At 34.4% G+C, this 12,151-nt stretch overlaps 1 protein-coding gene across 1 annotated transcript; it reads right to left on the bottom strand.

Moving 5' to 3' along the window:
- Positions 1-3,905: 3,905 nt before the first annotated feature.
- Positions 3,906-10,493, bottom strand: LOC117908841 (ABC transporter C family member 3-like). Its single transcript, XM_034822633.1, has 10 exons — positions 7,999-10,493; positions 7,612-7,698; positions 6,885-7,535; positions 6,616-6,780; positions 5,617-5,911; positions 5,319-5,533; positions 4,918-5,223; positions 4,702-4,765; positions 4,382-4,621; positions 3,906-4,297 (listed from the first exon to the last, which is right to left on the bottom strand). Exons 1-10 carry the CDS (start codon positions 10,333-10,335, stop codon positions 4,173-4,175), a joined length of 4,485 nt encoding a protein of 1,494 aa, XP_034678524.1. The 5' UTR covers positions 10,336-10,493; the 3' UTR covers positions 3,906-4,172.
- Positions 10,494-12,151: the final 1,658 nt, after the last annotated feature.

A 12,151-nucleotide genomic window follows, 5' to 3' on the forward strand; every position in this document is an offset into this window, starting at 1 on the left:
GGATTCCACTAAAATGGTATTTTGGAGGTGTGCTCATGAATTGGCACTTGACAGTGAAGATTTTTGGTACTTCATATATGAGAAATAAGATGGGATGTCACTGGTTTTTTAAGAGTGTATTCCACATGAGAAAGTCAGTCAATGGATACTTCCATGGGCGCCGGATAACTTGGCAGCCATCGAATGTTGACGGACATGGCAAAGAAGCTAGGCAGGCATGAAGAGAGAGACAACTTCAAGGACATAGAGACAATTTTCTTGTTTCCCTTTTTTTTTATTGATCATCTTTTTAGTAGAATTTTCATTGCCAAATATTTTTAATTCCAAAATCCAAAAGATTTATGATTTATTTTTTTGATTCTCATTTCATTCCAACAAACTACTCTATGGTATCATAAATATTTGGGAAATTCCCCATTATTATCTTATTTTCCATAAAAAAAATTAGAAACAAATTTCAAATTACCCGGATGACAAAAAAATAAAAGAAAAAGAAAAATAATATTTTTTATTTAGCAATTTAATTTAATTACCATTATTTAGTTAATTTTAAATTAGAATTCAATTATGGAATTTAGTTAATCCCTTTTTTATTTCATAGTAGAACCATTGATATTTTTACAATCATATAGATCCAGACAATGACTACATTTGCTAAAAGTCAAAATCATAGTAAGCATCGCAACTGTCAGCTCATCATTTTGTCATCATGTGTTTTGCTTCTGAACAACTGGTCAAAAGATAACCTTAAAAATAACTACTAGTCTACTACAAAGAAAGCCTAGAAAATAATTTCTATTTTTTTTTTAATTCTTCAAGGTTTGTAAACTTTTTTTTCTTTTTTTAATATCTGAACTATTATGCTTTATAAAGGATTATCCCCTTCATTCCCTCTGAAAAATAGGTAACATTGACACTGGTTGAGGTTTGATCATGATATGTTCTTAAGGGGCAATGAAGCATGAGGATTTGTTGACCCTAGGAGGGTTAAGATGATCTCTCATCAACCTATAGGATTGGAAATGCCTAACTTGTTGATTGTTGTTGTTGCTTTGATTTGTTAGGTCATTTATACTTGCTTGAATTGGCTAAATTTGTCCTTGGCTTCTAGTAAAAATATCCATTTTCTAAACAAGCATAGAAAGTAAGAAGAAGATGAAAAGTAAAAACTAGAAATAAATAAAATTCTTATTATTAAAGAAAACCAACTATTTGAAACAAAAAAAATTAAAAACTAATTAGTACGTACTTAATTGACTTAGATAAAACTTGTTACTAATTCCTTAGCAATGACATCATTTTCTTGACCGAAAATCTCTATTACAAATAAAATGTTAAAACATAAATACATGATAAAATTAGTAAAGAAAAATGAGGGATAGAGTTATCACAACTTGTAGTATTTCAAGTTATCATAGTGAGGGAATAATTTTTTTTTAACTAATTTTATCTAAAAGTAGTGATTTTTATTTTTATTTTTTAAATGATTAGATTGAAATTATGATTTGATGGATAAATTAAGAAAACAATGATAAACCAATATAAAGATTTTCACAAATCCAATCTCAAACCTAGGATTGAGGGATAAGAAATAATGATTAAAGGATTTTTTGTCTTCGTAGATTAGACCACAATATAGGCCATCCAAGTTTGGAACCATGTTTCCAAACTTAAAATCCATTCTCTAATAGTCATTCAACAAATAATTTGATACAATGTTTGATCCTTTAGGACATTTAAAACCCGATATTCATTTGGTGTATTCTCCTCAATCATCAATTACATTAACATGTGATCACACTAGGTCAACTATTGATCATAATCCCTTATGCATCAAAGGACCCCTAGCATGTATCCTATGTATCTCTAATAGGGACGAACTAGCAAATAATTAAACTTTTATACAAAAATTTAAAGATTAGAAACTTACTACCATGAAAAGATATCACATTTTCTTATCATCCCTTTGTCTCGAATTATTCGTGATTTATTGTTACATCTCCAATGAGAGGATTTAGCCACTCATGCTCAGATTAATGTCATACATTGAATTAAACCGAATCATGAGAGATTTTATTGAAAACTAAATAATTATAAAAGTTGTATCCAAACTTGAAAGTTTCTTTCTTCTCTACTCTCTTTGTTCCTAAAGAAATTTATGGTATTTATAAAAAACTAATGCTAAAAACATAAATAAAAGTGCTAAAACGTCTAAAGACATGTAAAAGAGCCAAATAGGGAAGGCCTGAAGTGAAATTCTAGAAATTGTAGTTTGTAGAAAAAATTTCGATACCTCCATAGTGGTATCATATTGCATTTCAATAAATGCCCAAACCTTACAGACCTTTGGCATGCTTCCAATGTGGTATTGGATTGATTATAACATGTATCATAATGTATCTTTTTGTATTGACACCTTATATCAAAATTGTATCTCAATGTATCTTTTCGTATTGAAATGTTGCACTTTGTATTGAAATTGCATCTCCTTGTATCAAAATTCATTTTGATGAACCTTGAAATTTTTTACATCTTTGGAATGCTTTTCCAGGAAATTTTGGATGCCTCCACTATATTGAAATGTTTATCAAAATTCATCTTTCGTATCGAAATACATTTTGATAAACTCCTGAACTGAACTCACTAGATCTTTGGAAGGTTGAGGTTGGGGATTTTTTATGCCTTCTTAGCGCATCAAAATCAATATCAAAATGCATTTCTTGTATTGAAATGGTGTTCTCACATCAAATTGTGTATCACATAGCATCAAAATGCATTCCAATAACACCTTAAACTTACTATGTTCCAATTGACTTTGCTCCTTTGTATTGAAGTTGTTAGGACAATGAGTCTTCATTGTATGTTGACAATTTTGTCCCATTCTTTGACGATCCAAGGTTATTGTTTGTCCAATCGAAAAATCACATGTACATTCAAAATGGTTTGACTTGTGGCAAGTTAGGTAATCAAAGGGAATAAAGTGAATCGTTATATTTTTTTTAATGAATTAAAAATGTTTGTTATAGGCAAGTTATTATTATTAGTTTTTTTAATCAAGTAAAGTTGGATTGGAAGTTTTAAAATTGAGTTAAAATCTCTTAATTAATTTTTGACAACTTTGAAATTTTATTTTTATTAGAAATTTGATATTTTATTTTTTAAAGTAATTTTTTTTTCTAATTAATTTTTAGAAAGTTTATATTTTATTTTTAAGAAAATTATTTTCTTAATTAATTTTTAGAAAGTTGATATTCTTTTTTCTTTTTTTTTTAAGAAAACTATTTTCTTAATTAATCTTTAGAAAGTTGAGATTTAATTCCATTTCCAAGTCTCTAAGCTTTTACGCCTATATGTATAAACCCTCGCTTAACCCATTTTGGGGTTGGACATTATTGAGAGAGACTTGACCTAACTTGCCCTTTCCAATCTCTCAAAAAAGTTTCAAAGATTGAATCTTGAATTGTTGGAGGACCTACATTCCTTCATTGAGGCTAAGAAGTATTCATTAAAGCAATTGGAGATTGCTGTGTCGCGTGGATCAAGTTGTGGCTATCAAAAAGTAAGTCTTTAGGTTAAAACAACGGTAAATCTTTGTAATTTGATTTCATATAATGGATTTAGATTAAAAGTTTTAAACCCCATGTTTTTTTTATCTCCATAATTAATGTTGGGGTTTTTCACATAAAAATTCTTGTGTCCTATGCATGCATATTTACTTTTTTTTTTCTAATATTTTGGATATTTTGTTAATCCCTACTATCTCATAGATTTAGTTAAGTTAAAAACTCTACTTTCTAAGTAATTAATTCTTAATCCTTATATTATAATTTTTAATTACACCCATTCATCTCTTTGATGTCACCTTATCGGACTATAGTTTTTTAGAAGTGATTTTGAAATCAACATGCATCAAAATTCCTCTTTTTCCTTGCATTCTTCACTAGATGTACATATTAATCCTCAATTTGAGGCTTTGCAAATATTTAAGTTACAAGATAATGATTTGCACTCAAAAGTTATTTAAAAGCCTATTTTTATATATGGAAAAACATCAGTTTTGAGTGCTTATCAACTACTGCATTTGGGATTGTAACTGCAGTTTAGTTGTCGTCATTGTCAAGCAAGATTTTAAGTTGAAGTTTTTGACCGGTGCAACAGGCGTGCTTGCTGGTTCAGATATCACCCGCATTTTCAAGATTAGAATTTGACCTCACAGTGTACTCTGCTACAAGCTTTGCAAAAGACGACGACTTGTTCTCTAGCAATCTGGTGGGGGTATCGTATTCCTCAATAAGCCCTGCATCGACATTTCCAGGGAAATAAATCAAGAAGAATGCAGATGAAGTTAAGAGTGCCATTAGTTCATGTTGATAGTACTAACCATGATCCAGAAGTAGAACCTTGTCACTATCAAGAACAGAAGTAATTCGATGTGCAATGGTTATGACTGTGGAATCGACAAAGTGTTGTCTAAGGGTTTGCTGAATCAGATTATCCGTGGCTGTATCAACTGATGCAGTAGCTTCATCAAGCACTAAGACCTTGCTTTTCTTCAGTAGAACTCGGCCAAGACAAACCAGTTGCCTCTGACCCATGCTCCAATTCTCTCCATTCTCAATAACTGCCAAATGCATGCCAACATTAGGAGTCTTATATGAGGTTACTATTTAGATTTTACGTTAGCATGGCGGGAGAAATAACCTGCAGAATCTAGCTTTCCTTCTTTCTTCCTGACTTCATCTCCAAGCTGGCACTTATCCAGAGCCTGAACCAATAAGTTAGTTAACAACATTGCATTTCTACAGTAATAAGAAATGCAGCAAAGGAAACTATATTTCTACTTATTAAGAAAACATAGTAGAGGAAAACTACATGTCTACCATACTTACGTAAATCAATAGAATAAACAAAACCTACCTCCCAAATCTGTTCATCTGAGTACTCTTCAAGTGGGTCAAGGTTGCTCCGTACAGTCCCTTCAAACATGGTTGGATCCTGAGGGATAATGCTTAGTCTAGACCGCAAATCATGTAGTCCAATAGAAGAGATGTTGGTACCATCTATCATAATCTGACCAGCGGCAGGTTCAACAATTCGAAAGAGGGTCTGTATGAGGGTTGATTTACCACTGCCAGTTCGCCCTACAATGCCAGTCTTCATTCCTCCCAGGAAAGTGCATGTGAGACCTCTCAATACAAGTGGCATGTGTGGGGCATAGCGGACCTACATCCACACTCACCGTCATCAAACATATGGAAATTCCTCTGACCAGAGGAAGCCATGAATAACCCTCTAGCATATATATAAATAGAAATTACCTGCAAATCCTGAATATCAACTTCTCCATGTGAAGGCCAAGAACATGCTAGCCTGTTTTCTTCTATGACAAGAGGAGGCTCGCTTGGAATGGAAGTGTATTGAAGTATTCTCTCAACTGATATAATTTTATTCTCCATATTGCAAAGATTCCACATTACCCAAGCTTGTATCATGTTCAAATTAAGTCCATATGTCACTGCTAGGCCCGCAATACCTTTAATGGAAGTGGAAAAGAGTGTTAGTAATTCTCCTATGCCATTTGCTATTGAGAGTGAAATGGATAATCAGTGAATATACCAGGATCAATTACTCCCTCTGGAACAGAGATTAAGAAAACCAAAGAGAAGGCAAATGTAGCAGAAGATAGCATATCCAAGCGGAAGCACAGCCATTCCATTGCACCGGCAATGTTGAACTTGGGCCGTATATACCCATCTACCAATTTCATGTTTGTATCCCTGAATCTAGATTCTTGATCAAAGCTTCTGATGGTCATAGATCCTGCTATAGTTTCAGAAAAATGTTGAATTACTGGAGCTTTGCATACTCCGGCCAATCTTGACAGTTCTCGTGCTGAAGGTATGTAATATTGCTGCATAATTATAATGTTGTAAGAACCTTTTGCTCATATATGATATAAATCTAAGCTTCAAGGGGTATTGAAAAAAAAGGAGAAAAATGGTTTTGGAAATGATAAAAAAATAGAAATACATTAGTTAAACATTGCATCTAAACAGCAAAACCTGCAGTCTATCTTGCAGCCAATTTCATTACTCTTATCTGAAAAGTGAATTGGCACTCAAAAACCACCATATCAACACTAAAGAAACTTTCATTCTGAGGCCATATTAATTGGCATGGCACATTCATATTTGCACCTCCTTAATATGCAATGCTTGTGACTGAGCCCCAGCTCAGCTGGATCAGAAAGGAACATGAACATGCCATGAATTGTAAGAGTTATCCTGAATTAGGATTCCATTTTAATGCAGTTGGTTTAAAATGAATCAAATTTCTCAGTAAGCAATGCACTACTCCAATTTTTTTTCTAAGCAACATTTTGGAGTAAAGCTTAGTTTATACCCAAAATGGTTTTGAGCCTACTGGCATTTTCACGGACATATGATTGATAATCTAATGTGGAAGAGTACATGGCATATGTAAGCAAAGAAAATAAATAATGTAATATGAGAAACATAAGGTGATCTCAACTACAGAGCATGAGATGTCATGTGACAAAGCCATGTGTTGGCATTAACTAACAAGAAGAGGTCCTAATAAGTTCACAATGGTTACCTGATACCAGATGCAGGTTGCAATCACAGGAATAAAGACAATGAAAACCTGCCAAGCAACCTGTGACATAACTGCAATAATTCCCAGGAGCTGAATCAATTGGAAGGCAAATGCCCCAACTTGCATTGGCATGGTTGTATCGATCGTACTTTGGTCTGTAGAAGCCTGTAAAAAAGGGAAGGATCAATTAAGTGATATTCTAACACTAACTTTGGTAAATGGGGAAAAATGCAAGGCAGAAATAGATATATATTCATATTTTCACTTACTCTGTTTAGAATTCGCCCACTTGGGGTGGCATCAAAGAATGACATTGGGGCACGGAAGACGCACAAATGCATTTTATTGAAGAGTATTGTAGCTGTCTTGTAACCAGCTGTTACAAGAAGCATGGCTCTGGAAAGGACGCAAAAAGAACTTCCAACAGCCAAAGCTACATAAACAATTATGAGAGTAGAACCTCTAACTGCAGGTTTCACATCATCTGACACGGGACTTGCCCAAGCCATCCAATAATTGCTTCCAATCTGAAGCAGCTGAAAGAGAATCTGTGACAACAATATAAAGGGCACAAGAGCTCCTCCATATGCTGTCCTGATGTATTTCCAATAAACCCATAGCCCAACTTTACCTTTCTCTCTCTCCTCTTCTTGAACAAGCTGACCTTTTGGCCCATCTATCTCCTCTGCTTTACCATTTTGGCCACCTCTGTTTTCTTCTTTTTCAACTACTTCAGAAGTACCACCAATATTATCACTATCCTCATGGATACTTAATTTTTCTGAAAGTGACCCTGCCTCTACAGAATTGAGTGCTGACAAAGCTTTCTTATGTGCACCAACAAGTTCCATAAAATCAGTTCCAGAGTTGAGAATTTCATTGTACTTTCCTGCTTGTGTAACCCTTCCATCTTTCATGACCTGCAGGTATGCTACATTTCTTAAGTTTATCTAATGAAAACAAAGGCAAGGAAGAAAAAACATTGTAATTACTCACCAGTATGAGATCAGCTGCAGGTAAGAACTCTACTTGATGTGTAACATAAATCACTGTTTTCGAACCCAAGAGACCCAGCAAACATTCCTGTTATATGAAGATTACTTACAAATACGATCAATGAAAGATTTTTTTTTTTTTTTCATTTATTATATATAATAAAAAGGAAAGGAAACAAAACAAAGGGCAATGGCATAGCCAGGGTCCCTAATTACCTCAGCCAGACCAAGAACCAAATCTTATATAGCCCATAGCAGTGCATATTAAAACATACAAGGATAGCTCATTTTCTACTTAATGCAATGGCATTGTATAGATAATATGTTGTTTTACTTCATATATATATATATAGATCAAACTCAGGCTTTTATAAGAGAAAAAAATTACCTTAAAGAGATGGGTTCCTGTATGAGCATCCACGGCACTGAAGGGATCATCAAACAGATAAATATCAGCATTTTGGTAGAGCGCACGTGCAATCTGTATTCTTTGCTTCTGGCCACCACTCATATTGATTCCCCGCTCACCTATTACTGTCTGATCACCAAATGAGAGAACCTCCAGGTCCTTCTTTAAGGAACATGCATCAAGGACCCTTTCATACCTTTCTCTGTCCATCTCCTTACCAAACAAGATGTTCTCTTCTATCTTGCCACTCTGTATCCAAGGAGACTGAGCAACATAGGCCTTTGTTCCACACAGCTGAAGGATACCAGATATCTTAGGCACTTCTCCCAACATACAAGATAGTAAGCTTGACTTGCCTGAGCCTACAGTACCACAAACAGCAACCCTCATGCCACGGTACACCCGCAAATTAATATCCTTCAGTGTTGGATTAGGGGAAGATAAATCCCAAGAGAAATTCCCATCCACTATCTCAATTGCTGTATCAGAACTACCTTTTGGAAGCCTCTCGATAACATCACTCGGCAGGTCATCCAGACGAAGAAAGGATGCAATTCTGTCAAGGGAAACTTTAGTCTGAGCTATCATTGAGATTAGGTCAGGAAGACCGTAGATGGGTTCTTGAAGTATCCTGAATGTTGCAAGTGAAGATAAGATCTTCCCTGATTCAAGCGGGATCCCTAGAAGCATGCAAGTTCCAAAGGTGGCCACAGACACAAATGTTGGGGCTCCCCAGAAAACAAAAGTGGTCACGGCTGAAGTGTAAAGATATTTTTTCAACCACCCTGTCTCATTCTTCCGAAGGTCTACAATTTTAGACAAAAACTTCATCTCCCATCCCTGAAGCTTGAGAATCCTCATGTTTCTTAAGATTTCGGATGTTGCCTTCATCCTTTTATCTTTTGATTCCATCAACTTGTCCTGAAACTTCTCTTGCCATTTCCCCAGTGGAACATTTGTCAACATAACAATTACAGTTGCAAAGAAAGCTGCAACTGAAGCAAGGCCCAGGTTTTTATACAAGATTAGCAAGGCTAAAGTAACTTGCACAATCAGCATCCATGGATCATGCATAAACCAACTGAAATCCCCAATTCTCTCCGCATCAACAGACATAAAATTAATGATCTCCCCAGTAGAATGACCCTGCTTTGACTGGCAGGAAAGAGTCAAACCCTTGTTGTAGATCATTGTGATCAGTACTGCTCTGATCCTAATTCCAACCTGCTGCAATCTAAAGAACCAGTGCCTCACTGTAAGGCACTCAACAAGCTTCGCAACAAAAAAAGCCATAGCCAAAAGATAACCTTCATTTTTGAATTCCCTCCGCCCATTGAGATATTGAACGAAGGTATCAATAAGATAGGGCCCAACATAAGATGCTAATGTGTTTACAAGTACCAAGAAAGCCGTCAATAGGATTTCTGCCCAGCACGCAAAGATCAATGCTTTCACCAGCTTAAGCGTCGTCACTCCACTACTTCCACCACTATCACACTGGAGCTTATTACTAAATGCTGGAAAGACCCCCACAACGCTGTTGCTGGTATCAAGTTGAGGAACATCCTCAAGGTCTAATGTTTTCTTGTTACCCTCAGCAATCAAGGGACCGATCCAAGAGAAAGTAAGAAGGCTAAAAAAGCCAGCTTTTGAAAAGGGGGTCACAGTTGCTTCCCCCTTGGATTTATTAGACTCCACTCTACTTATACTGGTACTACCATTCAAAAGGGGTTCCCTAAGAATCGATTCCTCGCCTTGATTCTTTCCCAAAAACCCCGAATAGCACAAGAACAGACCAGTTATGACGTAGACAATATCGGGCACCAAATATTGAATTCGTAGGGACTGGTGTTTCTTGACAATATCTAGAACAAGGCAATAACATGAGATGGAGAAGTAAAATCCCCACCAAACTCTTAACAAAAATGGGAACTTTGGTTCAACAGAACCAATGAATTGAGTGTGCAAATATACACAAACTGCTCCCCAGGCAAGTGTTCTGAGCACTAAATCCAAAAGGGTCACCAGCCTTTCATCAGACCAGCCATTTCTATACCAATAAAAGTAGTTCAAAAAACACAACAACAAATTCAACAGCGACAGACCCTGACAGCAAGCAAACGTTTGCTTATAGTACAAAAACCTAGTCCTCTTACAATTTTCAGGAGCACCCCCCTTGATTCTCTTCCACACCCATGATACAAATAGGAGAAGCAACAAAACTAGATGCAATGAGGCAGAAAATGCACGTAAAAAGACGGGGTTTAGCAGAAAACCGGTACCTGGATACGTAACCATGGCTTCGAATCCCATCATTTTTTGAGAATCTTTGGCCTCTGCTAAAAGGGTATTTTGGAGGTGTGCTTATGAATCGAAAGGGATGATTTCTGGTGCTTTATATACGAAAAATAAGACGGTATGTCCCCGGTTTTAAGAGTGTATTCCACAAAGTAAGTCAGTCAAAGGATATTTCCTTGGGCGCGGGATAAACTTGGCAGCCAAGCTTCAGTTGACGGAGATAGTGAGGAAGCGTGGCAGGCACGAAGAGAGAGAACTTTAAGGAGATCGAGACAATTTTATTGTTTCTTTTTTCTTTTTTTTTTTTATTGATTATCCTTTTAGTAGAATTTTTATTTCCAAAACCCAAACACATTTAGATTTCATTCTAACCAACTACTTACTGGTATCATAAATATTTAGAATTTTTTTTTTTTTTTTTTTATAATCATGGATGTTTGGACCAGCTTATGGGCCTAAAATTAATGATCTGGTAAATTTCCAGTGGCTTTAAAAGAACTTGAATTGGTGACGGAAAACAAACCTAAGATCGGGACCAATTGAACTACCCTCAAGGTTATAAATATTTGATAAATTCTCTTCTACTATCTTATTTTTTATAATATTTCTTGGAGGCAAATTTCAAACAGCCATGATAAAAAAAAAAGAAGTTATTTAGCACTTTAATTATAATTATCATTATTTATTTAAATTTAAATTCAATTATGAAATTTCTTTTCTTTTTAAGTAGAAAATGAATCAAATCCCCCTTTCATCATCACAATGACTATATTTATTAAAAGTCAAAATTATAGTAGGAGTCATAATTGGCAGTTCATCTTGTCATCTTGTGTTTTGCTTCTAAACAACCGGTCAAAAAAATATAACTTAAAAATAGACTGCACAAAATGTGGAGATTCCAAAATATTGGTTTTATATATGTATATATTTATCTTTTTGGGGTAGAGCATGTGGATATCCATGAAAGACAAAATACTTTCTGCTCCACCATCTGGAAAGTCCCACTTTGGCGGACCACAAAGCCTTGAAAATTAGGGCCACTCACATGACTTTATAGGCAACAATGACATATAACCAATTCCCTATTTATGATGCCACTGATTTTCTAGCCACGTGTTTGACTATTGAATAATTATTGTGGAATTATTTTCTTTTGATTTATGTATTGTGTAAGTTTCTAAAAGTTAAAAATGGGTTCACTTTTAGTGATTTACACTTAAAAGGAATTGAAGATCTGAAAAATGTTGAAGAAGACCTTCAAGGGGAAATTTTAAAATAAGGAAGTGATGATATGATTAAGATAGTTAGGGTAAAGATTAAAAATTAGATTTATGGTTAATTATAATGTTTTCAGAATAAGATCGGTTATTGAACCGGAAAAATTACTGGTTCACGGTTCATTGGTCGGACCGACGGTTGAACCGCGATCGAATCGGTGACGTCATAAATATACAATTTATAAATGATTAAAATTTAAAATAATTATAAAAATAAAAATAATAATTTATATATTATTTAAAAATTAAAATTTTATTTAAAAATCATAAAATTAGTTTCAAATTATAAATTTAAATTAAAATCATGATTTTAATTTAAAATTTAAAATTTTAAAATTTATTTTTTTTAAAAAAAAACTTAATTTAAAATCAAAATTTATTTAAAATTGTAATGTTTTTAATTTTACCATCAAATCATATCTCATACCATCCATGTAAATCCATATAAAAGGTATTAAATCATATCTCATACCATCCATGTAAATCCATATAAAATGCATTTTTTACTTTATCAATTTGAGCTCCCAATCTCCATAGCACCGTTGCCGTGAAGACTA

The sequence above is a fragment of the Vitis riparia genome, chromosome 19 (genome assembly GCF_004353265.1).
Source record: "Vitis riparia cultivar Riparia Gloire de Montpellier isolate 1030 chromosome 19, EGFV_Vit.rip_1.0, whole genome shotgun sequence".
NCBI classification, from domain to species: Eukaryota; Viridiplantae; Streptophyta; class Magnoliopsida; order Vitales; family Vitaceae; genus Vitis; species Vitis riparia.